The 19,818-nt window shown below is 36.9% G+C and overlaps 2 protein-coding genes across 5 annotated transcripts; one reads left to right on the plus strand and one right to left on the minus strand.

Annotated features, from left to right (window-relative positions):
• The first annotated feature begins 10,757 nt into the window (after nt 1-10,757).
• On the plus strand, nt 10,758-13,289 carry LOC147280413 (AAA-type ATPase family protein). Its single transcript, XM_086251371.1, has 2 exons — nt 10,758-12,562; nt 13,169-13,289. Exon 1 carries the CDS (start codon nt 10,869-10,871, stop codon nt 12,522-12,524), a length of 1,656 nt encoding a protein of 551 aa, XP_086107497.1. The 5' UTR covers nt 10,758-10,868; the 3' UTR covers nt 12,525-12,562; nt 13,169-13,289.
• Nucleotides 13,290-13,967: 678 nt separating this feature from the next.
• On the minus strand, nt 13,968-19,385 carry LOC147280414 (RPA-interacting protein A). Of its 4 annotated transcripts, none has more exons than XM_086251085.1 (6): nt 19,248-19,385; nt 18,996-19,097; nt 18,662-18,815; nt 17,951-18,042; nt 15,151-15,255; nt 13,968-14,141 (listed from the first exon to the last, which is right to left on the minus strand). In XM_086251085.1, the coding sequence occupies exons 1-6, from the start codon at nt 19,350-19,352 to the stop codon at nt 13,980-13,982; spliced, it is 720 nt and encodes a 239-aa protein (XP_086107211.1). In that variant the 5' UTR covers nt 19,353-19,385; the 3' UTR covers nt 13,968-13,979. The 4 variants fall into 4 exon arrangements, with proteins under 4 accessions (XP_086107211.1, XP_086107210.1, XP_086107209.1 ...); XM_086251084.1 differs by having other exon boundaries at nt 15,151-15,261; XM_086251083.1 differs by having other exon boundaries at nt 18,587-18,815.
• Between the last annotated feature and the right edge of the window lie 433 nt (nt 19,386-19,818).

Consider the following 19,818-nt stretch of genomic DNA (forward strand, 5'->3'; position numbering starts at 1 on the left):
TCTGTGAAAGTCATTAACATTTTGAGTACCGTATGACTTTCATAGACTTTTAAAAAGTCTTGATTGAGTACCCCCTGACTTTCATAGACTTTTTAAAAGTATATAAAAGTCTTGATTGAGTACCTCCTGACTTTTTAATTTAACAAAAGTCTTTAAAAATCTTGATTGAGTACACCCCCCTAAGTAGGAAACCCATTACATAATTGTCTCAGACCAATACATACAAGTTGATGTAAATTTCACAAACTCTGTTCATATACTTCTACCATAGTGGATGTAATTGCATACACCATTTTAACCCATACCTGTGAATGCAATCACATCCATCCAAAATAATATATTAAGCCCTATTAAAGACATGTAAGACCAATGTAGCAGTAAACACAAATAGAATATTACATAACCAAGTTCTAAACTTGGTTCCAAAAGAGCATCACTTGGTTCCCAAAATAGCATTACTTGGTTCTCAAAATAGCATCACTTAGTTCCAAAATGGCATCACTTAATTTTAAAGGCTACTATTTGCATATCCAAAATATTTGGTCCCAGCAAAATAGCTAATACTTAGGAGTTCATTAGATATCAGACCTATTAAGGCCTATTTTCCCCACCATCCTTAACTTTTTCTTTCTTTTCCTAGCTTTAGATGCAGTGCTTGATATAGTGGAAGCACCCGCAGAGGTTGGGGTTGGTGCACTAAATGCCAATGGTCCACTCATAGAGGTTGTGGCTAGTGCACTAAATGCCAATGGTGCTGTTGGTGCAGGAGTTCCTCTTGCATTAGCTAAGTTGGGCTGAAAGTTAACTTGTATAGAAGCTTGGCCAGATGCAAACCTTGAAGTGAAGATTGTCCAGTGATCATTTTCTTCCTTTTAATAGTAGGCTACTTCTTTGCTGGAAGATGGCTATGACAAGTCCTCGCATTATGGCATTTCCTTCCACAGTGGCTGCACGCAAGGGAATTTTGAAATGCCCTAACAAATGTAGCAACATGCCTGGTGGAAGCCTTACCTGCTTCCCTCTTCCTTTGCTTTCTTGGCCTCCCAAGTTGCCTATGGTATGAAGGTGGCACAATTGGTGGGAAAACAGCAGTGTTTTTAGACGCAAAAGCGTCACGAGAGGCGTTTTCAATCTTACAAGGCGAGGCGTAAGCCTTGACACTTTAAGCGTAAGCCTTTCGGGCATAAAAAATATAATATAAAAAAATTATATAGCTAAACAATAGCATTAATTGTCATTCATAAATAAAAATCATTCATATAACATATCAAATTCAATAATATTGTCCAAATTAAATAGAAATCCAAACAAGCATATTGATCTAACAAAATCATTCACAAAAACGTAGGAAAAACAACCACTTCATTCATCCCATTCATCATCATCAATATCATTCAAACTAATATCACTATCATCCTTGTCCAAGGAATTAATGTGGGAAAGAGGAAGTGCACTATCAAATTGAAGAGGAGCTTCTAGGTCTACTTCATCATCTTCATCCACAAGCATTGATTTTCGACCCTTGAGAAGGGCCTTGACTTTTCCACGACTTTTACTTACACATTTAATTGGAATTTCAAATTAACAAATAATTTAATGGTTAAAAACTAAAAACTACACATCAAATGTAGCTTTCACTCCATAATTCACTTTTAAATTTAATACTTACATAAGCTTTCACAACTTCTTCGTTTCGTTGAAGTTGAAGATGAACTAGCATGAGTACGTAATAGGCACATTATGAATAGGCTCATTAGGAGTAGGCTCAGGAACAAGAGTAGGAATGAACTCTCGGGGTGTAGGAACGGATTCATGAGGAGTAGGAATGAACTCTTGGTCTAATCTACTTTCATAGGTCACAATTGGCACATTTCTTATGGCATCGGTTTATGTTACCCTGACAAAATGTCAAGGCCTAGATATGGACGACCGCGAATCAAATTGAGCTTTTCGTCCTTTTGGTTGCTTGCGGGCGTGCCACTATTCTCGGTTGAGAAGCCGTAATAGAAAAGATTAATCAAAATAATATATTGCGCTAAATAAATCTAACTTCTAATGAGACAATTGTGCAACAAGTAAATGAACGAAAACTTGTCTAGGTTCGTTTCTTGCCTGTGAAAATTGAAGGACTTTAGTAGCATGAACAATTTAAGAAAAATCAAGAACGATGACAATTGATTGAAAACTAAACAAAATACTAGAATTATTGTGAAATCGGTACTAAGAAAGTCGTTCTTAGCAAAGCTACAAAACAAAGCTAGAAAATTGACTAATAAAATCCTAAGAACTAAGAAAACTTATTGCTTGGAGAACTTGAGGAATTTGGTTGCTTGATTGTTGATTTTTGATTGTTGTGTTGAGGTTGTGTGTAGAGACTTTTTCCTTCTTGAAGAGATGTATTTATAAGAGTGTGATAACCTAGTGCTGAATAGTCATTGTATAAGTAGAAATCGGCTTCCTTGGTCATCAAATCTTTGAAATCCTTTCCTAATTGCACCATATCTCTCTTGATTTTCCTTCAATCCTAAGTAAACTGCCCAATTAATATTCAGTAAAATCCACCAAAATATCAATAAAATCTATAGAATAATTAATGATAATTATCCTAATTTCCTACTATTTTCCACAATTCCATCCAACGACAGGTGCCAAATTTGGGTGTAAACAGTTTCAAATAGTTTTTGTGAACTAAGCCAAGTAAGATCGATTAGAAGACTGATCGAGTTCTTCTACCTCATCAATCCACTCATCATCTGAAGCAATGTCATCCACCAATATCGAGTCCATCTTCGCTCTCCTTCTAATACTTTTCTAAAGTATTATACTTCACATAGACTAATGCATTAAGCTTTTGATCTTCAAGTCTATTTTTTTTTTTGGCATGAATCTAAAATAACCTAAGAATATAAATAAGCACATTAATCTTTTGACATATTCACTTTTTCACACTACAAAAAACAAAGAAATTTACCGACTCAAAGTTGCTCCAATTCCTCTCACACCCAGATGCACTACAAGTAAGGCCAAGTATCAACACCGCAAATGACATCAACTCGGGTGTCCCTCTCCCAAAACGCAGCCACCAATTTGCTATTTATGTAATGTCACTCAATAAAATAAAATAAGATAAGATACTATATGTTAAATGCAATATCTGGAAATCTCAATTTCCTAGATTTGATGGCAATTGACTTCCAAATTCCGCATGTGCATCATACAAATCTAATTGGATATCGGCTTTAATACGTTCATTACCATCCAACATCCTATCCATGCAAGCATACAAACCAATCTTCACTTCTTCGATCAACATTTGAGAATTTGTTTGAATAGTGCAATTGAGGGTTCAAATAATAACCAGCCACAAGTAAAGGTTGATGAAGTTATGGAACCCATCTATTATCTATTTTCATATAGAATTCCCTCCTCAGTCACTACGAACACCTCCGATCAGTGCAATGAGATGTGTCTATTTATCTATCTCTTGACTTGAAATGGGAGTAGGTTTGAAAAAAGGATCGATCTTAGAGTGTCTAGGGTTAGGCTAGGAGGGTCTCTTAACGCCTTCTTTTTTCTTCTTATCGGAGTTATTTCACAAAGACTTGCCATGGTAAGGAAGAAGGGAGGAACAAGCACACTTGGAGAGCGTAGTACAACACAACACTAGTTTGTACTTTTTTTTCCACTTGTCCACAATTGATTGCAATGTTCTCTTTTTCAGCATCCATCAACTTATAGATATATTGTAATATCCAAAACTTCCATGCATGTGTTTTTTTTTTTTTAAATTATTTTTCTTTTATTTGTTGTGTTATTAGAAAAGATAGGCTAAGAGCTTTGTTGTGATAAGTAAGATGAGTTTAGGTGGGATAAAGAGGTTTTTTTTTTAAATAAAAAAATAAATGATAATACATTGTAAAAGGAGGAAAATCAGACCAAACCCTAGCACTCACGTTGGAAATAAGAGAAATAGAGTGAGAAAGAAGGAGAAGGTGGCTCAAAGTTAGGGGTTTTCAAGGATACAGTGACTTTTGGATCGATTTTTCCTTTCGAGAATAAAACATTAACATATTATATCGATCTCAAGCCGTTACTAAGGTCTTGATTGAGTTTATTTTCAGAATATTATAGGTGGTTTTGTATTTAGGACTTTTAAATCTCGTTAGGTGCTAAGAAACCGTAAATTGTGTTGTTAGCAGATTTTGCGCTACCGAGATAGGGTTTCGTCTTTGAGAAGGTAAACGATCTTGTTTTAATCTGGATTTTTGATATGTTGTTCTAGACATTCTAAGCGTTCCATAGAGTCTGAAATATTCTTATTTGGATGGAAATTGGATTTTTAATGATTTTCTGATCAGGGGCTTTGGGTTCTGAGTTTTGCTGGAAATATGACAACGCATAATCGGATAGTTTTCATAATTCTTGGTTTGGATTTTGAGTCCAATATTTTTATATGATAAACTACACATCTTAAGGTTTCAGTGAGTATAAAGATCATGCAAATATGGTTTGAATTGGATTTGTTATGGATTTATGAATATAAGCGTCTGTCGCAGGAACTTTCGGACAGTTTCAGTTATGCATGTTTCAAGGTAATAAACGACCTATGTATACTAATTCTCTTGCTATGATATTTTAATATGATGTTTATATGTATGTAAGGTATTAAACTGGAGATTTTTAGACTGATCCCATGTGTAGTTATTTTTCTAAAAATGCGGGAAGACCTCAAGTTCAGGAAGTGAGACTCTTCCCATTGTTAGTTATGATACCTTGAGGGTCGAGTTTAAGGAATTAATTGAGCTGTGTTTGAACTGAAAATTTGTGTGCAAATTTATTTAAGAGTCTAGATGCCCCCTGATTAGTTACAGAATTTTTTGAGAAGTTATGAAATTTATAAAAAATCACATATTGATTAAAGGTCAATTATAAACTAGTCTGGCAAATTAGGAACCTTTCTCATGGAACTTGAATTAAATGTTTTCCTTTATTGTTTGGAATAGGATAAGGACTTGGGCTAAGGCTTATTCATCTTGGTTGTGTAATCTTGTGTTTGTATTCAGATAAGTACCCTTTTGTATGTGGAACCATGATGAATTTAATAATTGTATGTTATGTATATATGTAAAATTTGTTATGTGTATGCATGATTATGAAACCCTTAGGTACTACGTGCTGGTTAATTATATATGTTAGGAGTATTATGATAAGTTCATAAAATTGATAAGTTTTAAGGCCCGCATGTGTGGGTGTCGCTGACTAGTGACTTAAAACTCCCTTCTATGTAAGTTAAGGACTAGCAAGATGGTATTTAATGGACTTTAAGTAAGTTTCCGAATGCTCATTTGTTATGAAGTGTTCTCCATACACATGAATGAAAACCCTATATGTATATTGTTGTAATGTTTGTTTAAGTTAAGGGTTACTTACTGAGTTTATCTCATTAGTAGTTCATTGTGGTTTCAGGTAGTGATGAAGATGCTGAAACTTAGAAGACTTGGCAGCCACCTTTTGAACGAGCATGGTCTCATAGGAATTTAAACATTATTAATTATTATTATCTTAAATAAGTGGTTTCCGCATTAGGTTTTGTTAGGAATTTTCTGATTTCCGTTTTATTTTGGTTTTTTTAGTTAGTTCTTAATTTGGAAGGATTTCTGCCTAAATGGTTTTTACCCTTTTTGGTAATTTAACTATGTCCAAGCTCTTTTACCATACAAGTGATCTCAGTCATAGACATTTTAGTCATGTCACTGTCATTAAACAAAGTAACACTACCATTTACATAATAAGAATCCCACATTTGCCCTCAATGGTACATGCGTATGGAAAACAAGTCAGGATCACCTACATAAAAAACATCATCTAGTACTTCACAGTTACTATAAAGGCATGTAGGACCACCACCCACAATAGAAAACCAAACAATAATACACATTGTATATAAAGACATCTACGACCACCACACACAAAAAGTCCATATGTGAAGACACGTACAAATCAAAGACTTTGGGACCACATATAAACACAAAATGCAAAATCTCTAAAACTTTAAAACATTGACCATAAATCCTCACACTTGGAAGAATATTAAAGTCCATTATTGAAGGCACATGGCAACAACAACTCATATTTATCACATTTTAACAACAACCCATTTATTATAAAATTACTCCACTGACACAAAACCCACCAACAACACATATTTATTACAAGCATAACAGTACATTAAGTGAAAAAGCCAAAAATCAAAAGTCCAAATAGGACTAGATCCTTAAAGATTCCAACTCAAAAACTCAAATCCCCATCAAATACCGAATATTCAAGACGATAACCATATAAAGCAAAAAAATCAGCAAACATAAATCCAGAGATACATACTGTAAAGTGGAGGTCGATCTCCTGCACTACGTATCCGCCAACTTATTCTTAAAGGGTTGATTTTTTGTCACTCTTTCACTCACTCACTCACTCACTCACTCACTCACACACACACTCTCTCTCTCTCTCTCTCTCTCTCTCTCAATGTCCAGAGAATCCACATATGCAAGGTTGTCCAAGACATCCCTTATGAGCATAACCCCCAGTACGTGTTCTGTGTTGAGTCCGTGTCAACAAATAGGCGGGCCCATTAACGTTAGACCAAATGGTCAAACTGGACGGAAGTGTGGCTTGGGCCACATTGTCTTAAATTGAATGAACTTTGTACTACATTGAAAAAATTGAAATCCAATAGGGGGATTGAAGATGGCATCAAACTTGGGAGGGTAACTTTGTAATTGACCCTTTTTTTTTACACTCTCAAATATTATATATGGTGTACTTTATTTTTAATATATGACCTAATTTTATTTTATAATTAGTGTTTGGCCGGTGTGACTTGTAAAAAAAAAACTTTTAAAATATGATTTTTTATAAATGAATAAATATTTTTTTTATTCGGAGAGAAGGGATCGAATTTAAGTGCATGAGAAAATTTTATGATATTTTCAATTGAAATACCTCAACAACTACAAATGAATCAATAAACTCACCGTTGTATACTTAGCATGATCACGTGAACATGTAGTATAAATATTTCACCCAAATTAATTTTTTTAATAGATGGAAGTGTAAAAGAAGTGTTATTATTCATACCCAACAATCTTCTTTAATTTCTTACCCAATATTCTCAATATACCCAACATTAACTTTATTTTTTCTTCCTTTTCTCACTATACCCAACCCACTTTCCTATTATACTCTTATGTTAGTAAAACCTACACTAACATTAAAAATTCTCACTTTACCTAACATCTCTCCCACCCCAATACTCAACATTACTCTCACACCAAAATCACCCCAATACCCAACTTCTGCAAAGAAATCCTTCCCACCGAAAAAGCAACCTACATACGATCAAGCCCAACCGTGCCCAGCTCAAGAAGAAGCCATCGTCACCGCCGGGGCTAGCCTTCCCTACCGACGCAACCACCCACTGCCACCACCAGCCAACACTCTTAGATTTGCTTTAAACAAACAATGGGCAGCCCCCCATATTCTTAATTTTCCATTAATTATGTAAATCAAACACTTTTTCTAAGTTTTTTGGATATATCCTTCATATCTGTTTATAAATATGATGTTTTGTATGAATTTTAAGAATTGATTTGAGTTTTTTGCGGTAAATGAGGTTTATGGATATTCATGTCGGATGGGTTTGTTCGGTACTGGTATGTCGAATACGATGATAGTATTCGGCACCCGACCACCGAATTTATGTATTTTGTTCAACATAACCCCACCGAAAGACTACAAAAATGTGCCAAATATATCTATTTGGCGGAAGAGTTCCGAATAGAGAACACTTATTCGGTAGTACACCACTGAACAAATGTCTTTTGTTCGGCAAAAGCCCACTGAAGGGAAGTATATTATTCGGTCGGCACCCACCAAAAATTGTTATCGTGTTTGGTACTGGTCCATTGAACAAAACATGAATTAACATTTTCTCAAGAAATCATAGACATAAAAATTGCAGAAAAATGAAAAATTTATGCACGCATATTTCATTTGGAGGCTCATAAGGAACGATTTCACCCTCCATTCGCCTAAAAAACCCAACTTCTGCAAAGAAATCATTCCCACCGAAAAAGCAACCTACATACGATCAAGCCCAGCCATGCCCAGCTCAGGGAGAAGCCATCGCCACCGCCAGGGCTAGCCTTCCCTACCAACGCAACCACCCATTGCCACCGCCAGCCAACTCTCTTAGATTTGCTTCAAACAAACAATGGACAGCCCCCCATATTATTAATTTTCCATTAATTATGTAAATCAAACACTTTTTCTAAGTTTTTTGGATATATCCTTCATATTTGTTGATAAATATGATGTTTTGTATGAATTTTAAGAATTGATTTGAGTTTTTTTTGCGGTAAATGAGGTTTATGGATGAATATGTCGGATGGGTTCGTTTGGTATTGGTATGCCGAATACGATGATAGTATTCGGCACCCGACTACCGAATTTATGTATTTTGTTCAACATAACCCCACCGAAAGGCTACAAAAATGTGCCAAATATATCTATTCGGCGGAAGGGTTCCGAATAGAGAACACTTATTCGGTAGTACACCACTGAACAAATGTCTTTTGTTCGGCGAAAGTCCACCGAAGGGAAGTATATTATTCGGTTGGCACCCACCAAAAATTGTTATTGTGTTTGGTACTGGTCCATTGAACAAAACATGAATTAACATTTTCTCAAGAAATCATAGACATGAAAATTGCAGAAAAATGGAAAATTTATGCACGCATATTTCATTTGGAGGCTCATAAGGAACGATTTCACCCTCTATTCGCCTAAAAAACTCAACTTATGCAAAGAAATCCTTCCCACCGAAAAAGCAACCTACATACGATCAAGCCCAGCCGTGCCCAGCTCAGGGAGAAGCCATCGTCACTGCCGGGGCTAGCCTTCCCTACCGGCGCAACCACCCACTGCCACCGCTAGCCAACTCTCTTAGATTTGCTTCAAACAAACAATGGGCAGCCTCCCATATTCTTAATTTTCCATTAATTATGTAAATCAAACATTTCTTCTAAGTTTTTTTGGATATATCCTTCATATTTGTTGATAAATATGATGTTTTGTATGAATTTTAAGAATTGATTTGAGTTTTTTTGCGGTAAATGAGGTTTATAGATATTTATGTCGAATGAGTTCGTTCGGTACTGGTATGTCGAATACGATGATAGAATTCGGCACCCGACCACCGAATTTATGTATTTTGTTCAACATAACCCCACCGAAAGGCTACAAAAATGTGCCAAATATATCTATTCGGTGGAAGGGTTCTGAATAGAGAACACTTATTCGGTAGTACACCACTGAACAAATGTCTTTTGTTCGGCGAAAGCCCACCGAAGGGAAGTATATTATTCGGTTGGCACCCACCGAAAATTGTTATCGTGTTTGGTACTGGTCCATTGAACAAAACATGAATTAACATTTTCTCAAGAAATCATAGACATGAAGATTGCAGAAAAATGGAAAATTTATGCACGCATATTTCATTTGGAGGCTCATAAGGAACGATTTCACCCTCCATTCGCCTAAAAAACCTTGTTTTGATGTTATGGTCGGGTTCCAAAATTATTAGGATTTGGTGTTGGTTTAAAATGAGGTCGAAAGTGAGTTTGAGAGTGAAAGTGAAAGTGAGGTTGTTGAAGTCTAAGGTGGTGAGGTTGTTGGGTATAAAGAGTAAATTGAAATTTTTAAAAAAATATAATTTGTCCTTAATAGTCATTTAATACTGGGACATAATAGTCTAGATCGATTCATGTTCAAAATTTATGTTGGGTAAGAAAATGAGATTATTGGGTATGAATATAATTTTTCAAAGTTTAGTATTGGATTACATCTAGGGGTGGGTCGATAGCAGTTATCGTATCGCTAGAGCATAACCGACGACTGATCGACCACAGGCGGAATGGCCAATCTGGGCACCGTCCCGCTACCGACAACGATCGGTTATTGACATTTTCGAATGTGGTTATTGTCGGTGGGTGTGGTCGATTTCCGTGGCTCTAACCCATAAGGAGAGCTTCGAAGCTTAAAATGGAAAAAATGGCTGAAGCAACAAAAAGGCAATGGAAGGAGAGAATCACGAAAAAGACCAGCCTCGTCGTTGAAGCTCGCCGTCGCACCAGGAGAGCTTTGAAAGCTTAAAATGGCAGAAATGGCTAAATCAGCCAAAAAGGCAGTGAAAGGAGAAAATCACGGAAGGACCAGCCTTGCCATCGAAGCTTGCCGTCACACCAGCCTCGTCGGAGCCTCCGCGTATGCCTAGCCTCGTCGTCGCAACATCACCCGCCGCCAGCAGCAACCCAAGAAGAAGATGATGGTTTCTGCAACCAGAAAGAAAATGGGATGGGAAGGGTGTCGGTTGGTATCGGTATACCGACGAAATGGGATTTCCAAACCGTCCTCACCATTGCCGACCGTTAGAACGGTAGGCTTACTGCCACCGACGCATGGATCACTTGTCGGAATGGTTTTACTCGGAGTGGTTGCGTTGGTTGCTGGTAGCAGTGCGGTTGTTTGGTCATTCTGACCCAGCCTTATTGACATTAGAATTATCTTGAGTTGGAAACGCATAAACAATAGATTAATCACCAAAAAAAAAAAAAAACAAAACAAAACAAAAGTTCAAAAATTGAGTAAGATGAATATGAAACGCATTTAACAACTAAGTTTTTAATTTTTTTATTATTTTTGAAAAAAGCGCTTCCAGCCCCCAAACCGCAGTACCAAAGGGAGGGATAGGTGAAATTTACCCTAATTTGAAGAAAAAGCAAAAAGTATGAGAAAACGGAGAGTTGGAAATGGAGCAGCTGCTGAGCATGGGATTCTCCAGCGAGTTGGCGGCCCAAGCCCTGGCTGCCACAGGCGGCGAGTCCATTGTGAAGGCGACCGAATGGATTCTGAACCGCAAAACATCAACGACTACTACTACTACTTCTTCCAATCCAAACCCAATCTCATCTGCTCGGCCTTGCCAGCCCAAGCTCGATCGCTTCTTCCACTCCCAATCCAAGCCCTCCTCTGATTCTCCAAGCCCGACGCCCACACCACCACAACAAATCTTCCATGACGATGACCCAGAAGAAGATACAGAGGAATGCACACCTACCCCACCCTCCAAGCGTGTCAAACTACTATTCCCACCAAATCCGTCGCCGTTTTCACCCAAAAACGCCACCACCGATAAGCCCTTGTCGGAGCGCATGCGACCCAGCACCTTAAACGACGTCGTGGGCCAAGACCACCTACTTTCCCCAAACTCCCTGCTCCGCTCGGCAATCGAATGCGAACGCCTCCCTTCCCTTGTGTTCTGGGGGCCACCAGGCACGGGCAAGACTTCCATTGCTAGAGCCATTGTCAATTCCGCTTCCCGCCCTTGTTCGTACCGATTTGTTTCGCTGTCGGCAGTCAGTTGCGGGGTTAAAGATGTGAGAGATGTGATAGACGAGGCCCGACAGAAGAAGAAGAATGGTGGTAAGAAAACAGTGCTCTTCATGGATGAGGTTCATAGGTTTAACAAATCACAGCAGGACTCTTTCTTGCCCGTAATCGAAGACGGCAGTATAGTGTTCATGGGGGCCACCACGGAGAACCCTTCATTCCATTTGATAACACCGCTGTTGTCTCGATGCCGAGTTCTTCTTCTTCAGCCATTGAAACCCCACTCTGTTGAGGCCCTTCTCAAGCGGGCAGCCGATGATCCTGATAAAGGATTGGCTCGGAGTGTGGGGATGGCGGTACATGTCGGTGAGGAAGCCATTCATTTCATCTCTGAAAATTGCGATGGAGACGCGCGGGTGGCACTCAATGCCTTGGAAGTTTCTGCTACAACAGCAGCTGCCCGAGTGCCCTCAAATTTGGTGGCTGCCGCAGTTACTTTAGAGGATGCCAAAGAGGCATTGCAATGCAAACATGTCGCTTCTGACAAAGCAGGGGAAGAGCACTATAATCTCATTAGTGCGCTTCACAAGTCCTTGAGAGGAAGTGATGCGAATGCGGCCATTTATTGGTTGGCAAGGATGTTAGAAGGAGGGCAGGAGCCTCTCTATATTGCGCGTCGACTCATAAGGTTTGCCAGCGAAGATGTTGGTTTGGCGGAGCCGTTGGCACTCAACCAGGCCGTTGCTTGTTACCAAGCTTGCCATTTTCTGGGAATGCCCGAGTGCAATGTGATTCTAGCACAGTGTGTAGCTTACTTGGCTCTGGCTCCTAAATCTGTTGCTGTTTATAGAGCAATAGAGGGTGCACAAAAAGTGGTGAGGGACTCAGTTGGACAGAATGAGGGAGTGCCTCTTCATCTGAGGAATGCGCCTACTAAGCTAATGAAGGAAGTAGGGTATGGGAAAGGATATATTTACCCTCCAGACAATCCCTCCGCCACACAGAGATATCTACCTCCCTCACTTGAAGGTTACAAGTTCCTTGATTGGCCCAACAGTAATACCACTCATGGATGAGAAGCCCACTTTTCATTTGAAGCTAGTAATCTACGCTGGTTAGCCACTCTTGAGTCTTGACTAATCAATTTTTTTGTTTATGTATATGTGGTTTTTGTTCATGCCATACTAATTACATGGAGTTAGCTTGATTTTGGCCGACTGCCAGACAGCTCTGTAATGCTGCAAGTTTCACTATTATGGCTTTTAGCATAGCATTTAGCCATGCCAATGTACATACTCTCAATGCATACCTTTTCATTTAGAGACTTTTCTTTGCTTGCATTCTTGTGTAACCATTATCTTATTTAGGACAGAGTGAAATCTGTATAAAAATTTCTGGAGTGATGCTTGCAAGCTGAAAATTAAAATTGTAGAATATGCAAAACAAGGAAATACAGAGAATTACATAGTATTAACTCTGAGAAACTGTTCTGTCTCTGCCTTGGTGGAACTACTGCATTGTACTGTACAATTGATGAAATTGAAATTACTGTAGGATAAATCTAGCGATGAATTTTATTGTTCCTAATTCCTCCTATTTTACTATGCAACGTGTGCTATTGGATAATCTGACTCGTTTAAGTTTGCATTGCTCTCTTGCCTTTCCTTGATGACAATTACTATCCGAAGAAGCTCAGCCATGGTAGTATATTTTATTGCAGTGTTGATTTGTCTCTATGTTCTGTAAAGCAAATAAGCAATTGATGAAAATGGTTGAAATTAGTGAACCAATGGAATTGGAAGGGGAGGGAAGTTTGTTTTTTTTTTAAATTAGAGCAATCTATTATTTCCATTTAATGTTGCAACATATGCACATCTATAATTACTGTTTTGTTGTGTCCTAGAAGATTATTGTACATGACATAGGCATCAAACGGTCTGTGCAAACCATTCAATTTCCATATGTATATGCAAAGCAAAGCCTATTCCTTTTTTTTTTTTATTTCCGTTCAAGTAATTCTGTCCTTTGTTGCTTCAAAGCCTTCAATGCTTGGGGTTGTCCTTGCGGGATTGACAGGTAAAATGGTAATAATTTTGATATTTACTATTACCAACAAGATTTAAAGAAAAAGGATGATAGAGCAGCGTGCGACAAATTAATTCAACTATTTATCTTGGATGTATCTGCAAAATTATGATCATTTTTTAAGTAATCTTCATAATTTGTTCTTAATTTTCTAGGGGCTTGTGGTTAAGAGCACAAGCCTTTACAAAATTATGACCAACCGTGAGTCAACTTCTCTCAATCGTAGAAGATTTGTCATTCTGGAATGTTAATCTTCTCTGACCAAACAAAAAAAGAATGTTAATCTTCAGTGCCATAATCTACATGCCGCTACCATATATGCAATAGAAATTTAGAATTTAGCAACACCAAACCGTATGCTATTTATACCTATTACTGTATTAAATAAAGAATTATATAAAAAAATGTGGTAATTAATTAGCATCAACAACATAGAAGAAATATACTTATATTACAATCTCGAATGTACTACAACCAGAACAAAGAATGTATAATGCAGTAATATCGAATCTAGTCTCGATGCTAAACTTGGGCTTCAATCTGCAGCCACGATCAAAATGCTCTGCATGGAGTTCTGCTAGCCTGGTCCGCAATAATTCCAAATTAACCTGGAATGATAAAATGGGAATAATACTTTTTTAAGAGGAAACAATACAAATAATACGTAATAAACATAGTGGTCATCGAAGTTTAAGAAAAAAAAAAAAAAAAAGATGATCAAGAATGTTAAATTGAAAAACTATATAACTAATGTCATTCGGAATTTCATTTTCAAAAATACATTTTTGATGATATAACAAGAAAAATTAAATAAAATTAGAAAAGTGAGGCATATTTGCCATATGGAAATTACTTATGAAATTAAAGAAGAAAAAATCCCTGAGATTTGGAAAATGGAAGTCAAATTATTTAGGGCCATACTTTACCATGAGATTTGGAATCTGCGAATACTAAATTGTGACAAAATGCAAAGTAATTTTGCTAGCTACATAAATTACAGCATATCAAAACTGCTAATGGTAGAATTAATTGAATAATAAAAATCTCAATCCTATCTAATCGTGCTTCAAACTCCAATCTCAATAGTGAAAATGATGCATGGCAAACAAGGGGAAGGGAGAGTGTTAGTACAAAATTATACAGACAACATCTGAAAAGATTATTCCAGCTGCATCTGTTTTAACTAATGCCATGTGTATCAACAATGACATTTTTAAGATCTTTTGATTGTTGGTTTCTTATATTACTAGATGGCTAGGTGAACAGCACTTACTACTTAAGACAATTTTAAAAGACCTTTTGCTTGTTGATTTCTTATCTTACTAGATGGCAAGGTGGAAAGTCAACAAAATGTATCGCAAATTGGCTCACACCATATATTTCAAGATGCATGCACAGTGTGCCACAGTCACCATATCTAGCACAATTTATTTCTCGCCCTTGTCAAAACTTGGTCAAAACTTTTGGGTTATGATTAGAATGTATATAATCAGCACATGTGATATTTCTTTTTAAAAACAAGCACATGCTATATTCTTTCACAAAAATAACTTTGATAGACTTGATCTTATTATTTATAGCATAAGCATTAATAAAATCAAAAGAAGATAGCAAGACCTCACTGCCTTTGTTGAGCTGAAGTTCACATAGAGTGCAGTATATTAGATGACAATTCTCTTGTAGTTCTCCATGCTTACAGATGGGGCACCAAACTTCCTCCTTCTGCAGCTAGCGTCAAGGTCAAAATCTAATTACTATCAAAGATGAGGAAGGTAATGAAAAATAATAAAACGTTATATAAGCCTTTTACACTTACGGACACAAAATATACAGCATGACATCAATAATTTATATATGCTATAATAGAATGGGAAGCAAGTTGACAGAAGACAAACTTAGAATTTTGGAGCTAAGGGACTGCAAGTGTAATAAGATATAGTTAAAATGTATTGGGGTGCTCACAAATTAAGAGGAAGGGTTTTAGGGATAGGATCAGAGTTGTCTGCTGCTGCTGTAATGGAACATTATATGCAGTTCTTGCTCAAACAGCAAGAAAAATAGCAACTGCAGGACAAGGAAAATAACAAAAGTATTTTAGTTCTCAACTAACTGTGTCTTAAGGCTTTACTTAGGTCCTATTCAATAGTCAGATCATTCAACCTTCACCTTCTGACATAGTTTGTCAATTAATCCCCCTGGCAGAATCAAATTTGTGGCTGTGCACAATTTTTCTTTTTCTTTTTTTTTTTTTCCTTGAAAAAAAAGTCGGACAATATTCCTTTTTCTCTAAGGCCTCGTTTGATGGCTAGGATTGGATTGGATATGTTAAATGACTAGATTCAAAGAATAAGCTTCTAACTTGAAGGAAGAAGATGGACTAACCATAATGGGTTGATGTCTAATACTTATCCCCTCCAATCCCTGCAAAAATGGTGGGATTAGTGGGGATTAGTTTTAAATATCAACCCCTTATGACTAATCCATCTTCTTTCTTCAAATTAGAAGACATCCTCCATCTTCTTCCTTCAATACACATTGAATGTGGTTAGTAACCAACTTACCATATCCATTTTAATCTTGGACACCAAACGGGGCCTAAGCGAACAGCTTAGGCTTAGTAAAACATCAAAGGAAAACAACCTGGAGAGGAAGTGTACAACATAAGCCCCTAAAAGAGCTAGCAAGCACCCAATGTTTGCAGAAAATAAAGATAATATGAAAAATTGGAAGTGGGACAAGCCACTCATGATGGTCACATAAACACTTCCAAAGACAGTGAGCATAGTATGTACTGTTTCTGTCAGGGATATATTACAAAACCTAAAGGAAGACTTCGAACTATCTAGATATATAAAAAAATGAAAGTGGGAGTCTTCTATTCATATCCCCTGTGAACTCTAAAATCCATTTCCACAAGACAACCGAATTAAATGACCCAAGTTACTCCTGTCTTGTAATGACCCACATCCACAGTCAGATATAGCCCACTTTGGGCTCAACCCAGCCCAGTCCTTGCAGTTTAAAAGGCTTCTGACTTTTAGAGATGCTAAGAATGCTGCGTTCACCCGACTCTATCTTCCAATCATCTCAACCGCCTTGGACATACCCGCCTCAGGTAATCTAGACTATCTTGGTTAAGGGATCTTGGTCTCACAATCCACCTCCTTTGGGACAAATGTCTTCATGTGGGGTGAGTCCACACACTTCTGACTGGTTTAGGCTCTAATACCAACCTATCACACCCTCAATTCAGCGAATGGATAAAGGGTATTTTATCCTGAATCTGAGTTGTGACATAGATACTTCAACAAGAAGCACACCTATTCTCAAATGCTCCACTACCCCATAAAGTTCTCATATGGAGCTTCTGTTATCACATGGCCAGAAATAGGAACCGTGAACCATCCATGAACTAGTGAGTAGATTACAGGAGCATAACCTTAAGCAATGTGATCCTACCATCTCATAAAGATTACATCTGGAGCATATCTATTACTTGAACCCCCCTACAATACTACCGCATAGATCCATCAAGAGTGTTCTGTTATCACTTGGCCAGAAAATAGGGACAGTGAACAGAGACATGACTAGCGAAAAGATTTGGAGAGCATAATCTTAATGTCTTCAAAACTGTGATCCTACCATCACATAAAATAAAGACTTCCAAGCTAGTCTCTATTCATTTCTCCCGTTAACTCCAAAATCAATTTACCCAAGACAGCCTGTTTAAAAGATTCAAGTTTCCTTACTCCTAACTACTATCCTAACGGGGAGTGCACCTATTACTCACAAACCCCTCCAAAAGTATCCCATAAAGATCCCATCTATAGCTTCTGTTGCCACTTGGCTGGAAATAGGAACAGTGAAAAAGGGCACAAACTGGTAGAAGATTATGAGAGAATAATGTTAAGCAATGTAATCCTCCCAGAGCCTTGACAAGTGAAAACTGTCTCCTGAAGCAGGAAGAAATTGAATCCCACAGAGCCTGGGCCTCAAATTGAAGCTCTCAATACAAGTTGGGATCTATCCTAAGTGCAGCAACAAATCCAAACATACTCACATTTCTAATCAAATGATTTCAGTTTCCTCATAATTGGAATCAAAAGGTCTTCCCTTGTATCAAAGGATTGTAATTAAGAGATGCACTCCATCTTGAATAGGTCGTATTTAAAATAATAAAACTCTTATTCCTTAAATGAATATGAGTAAAATTATGTTGGGTAATATTTAATATATTTAATTATCACATATTTATTCAACAAATTTATTATAAAGATTAAATTAATAATCTTATCGATCATATATCTTCATTGATTAACAATAATTACACATAAAATAAAATGTTTGAATTGCATACTCATATAAATTTATGCATGGGGATATATTCATTGAATACTCATAACTTTTGTTGTTATACCTTCTTGTCGTTCAGTTGCATATGCTCAAAAACTGCCTGGGCCAAATACTCATCCTCTTCATCTTCCCATGTCTCAACACGGCTTTCTGTTTCTGCAAAGAGCCAGAGTAAACATCTATGCTCAAAATGATGAAATGACCAATGAAAACTGCTAAGGCAGATACAGAGAAAGAAAATGAACAACAGAGGTGGGGAGGGAGAAGGATGACTAAATTACTCCACAAAATTTAGTTTGACGATCATATTAATGTTACAAAAAACATCTAAATGGTAGCTTCTTGAATGAAAAGGAGATGAGAACAATTCCTAGAAACCTCACACATATGTGGAGGCAATGAAGACAATGTAAAACAGCTTGAAAAAAAGAAAGAAGATAAATTAGGAAAATAAAATGGGGGAGGAATGGACAAATTGTGATTGCAGTTGACTAACATAAATGAAATCCAACTTATACTTTTGCTGATAACTACATCTACAAGAACCTTTTTTGCTGTTATTTCTTTTTGCATTATTATCTTTTTTTGGCCAATTATAATATTCATCTTATAGTCCCTTGATAGTTATGAGACTTTCTGCTGCAGGAATTGAGCCTATAACAAACTTAATTTCATTTGCAAAAGAGCACCCATGCTTCACCTTTTCTAGTTGGTTCCCTACTCAGATCTTCATAAAATATCCTTTGCATTTCTAACAATATCTCTTCACAATCACCTTGATGTGCATTTCTAAGACCATCATATTCCCATAACAAATCATTGGCCTCAGGGACAGAAGTTGAAACCCTTATATTGTCATTCAATGACGATTCCTTAATTTTTTCCAATTCAGCAGAAACTATGTCCTGGAAAGCAGATTTTACCAAATCCTGCAAACAGATAACAGGAAAAAGAACAATAGGCCATTGGATGAATAAACTAGTTCCACATAATAGAAAAATCAAGATATATCTATTCCTGGAAACAAAATATGCACAGAAAATCAAGAAAAATAAAAATAAAAGAAAAAAGAGAGAGAGGAATAGAGTGAGAAGGAGAGTTTGGAGTACATTCGGATTGTGATTGAGAAATTGTGGAGTCGGCACCATCCTCATCTTCCAAAGCAAGCGCCTCCTGTCTTCTCTTACCCTTTTGTAACAGTTCTCTCTGAGCTACAAAACATACAGACAATGAAATTGAAGGATTACAAATATGGATATTATAAATCACAAACTTGGAATTTTGTTTTGTTTGTTTTTGTGAATAATATCGCGAAACATAGATTGGAACAATTTGGGGATAGTGATTTGTGAGTGAGAGACCTTGTGTTTCCAGCTGTGATAGTTATTGAAGATGGGGTGGAGTTTCAGAGAACGCTGTCTTTGTGTAGATTCCATTGGAGCTGCAGCTGCTTCTTCTCCCTCCATTTCTTTATTTTCTCATCGCTCTCGCCTTCTCTTTCTTATTTGTATGCATATATATGAGAGAGAGACCGATAAACCACGCTTTATTCATTTTTTATTTAGGCTGAAATATTACTTTTTTTTGTTTTCCAATCATATCAAAATAAGATCAGACATTTTTGATCCCTATACTTCATTAAGGAGGTGTATTCAATATAAAATTTGATGGATTTTAATGGAAATTAAAAGGGGTATGTAAACTCCTATATGGATTATGTACTTTGTGTCCATCATTTTCAAATGAGACAAATTGTAGCTAATATTTCAAATTTCCTTTATTTTTTTTCGTAAATTTTAGATACCAGCTTAATAAGTCAACATGAAATATTTAAGTTGGTATTATATATGCTCTGGCACTTCTCTTGGGAACAAGTAACTACTGAACTTTCTAGGAAATCAAGCAAGGTTCATTTGTTTATAAGAACCTACT

This window comes from Dryas octopetala, chromosome 7, assembly GCF_963921425.1.
Source record: "Dryas octopetala chromosome 7, drDryOcto1.1, whole genome shotgun sequence".
In the NCBI taxonomy this organism is placed as follows: Eukaryota; Viridiplantae; Streptophyta; class Magnoliopsida; order Rosales; family Rosaceae; genus Dryas; species Dryas octopetala.

Bases quoted from the DNA above. Each gene is read 5' to 3' on its own strand.
- LOC147280413 (XM_086251371.1), top strand. From the start codon at position 10,869: ATGGAGCAGCTGCTGAGCATGGGATTCTCCAGCGAGTTGGCGGCCCAA.
- LOC147280414 (XM_086251082.1), bottom strand. From the start codon at position 19,352: ATGGAGGGAGAAGAAGCAGCTGCAGCTCCAATGGAATCTACACAAAGA. The intron at 19,098-19,247 runs GTCTCTCACTCA...TATGTTTTGTAG, and splicing joins ATCACAGCTGGAAACACAAG to CTCAGAGAGAACTGTTACAA. The intron at 18,043-18,586 runs GTGAAGCATGGG...GGCTCTTTGCAG, and splicing joins TAGGGAACCAACTAGAAAAG to AAACAGAAAGCCGTGTTGAG.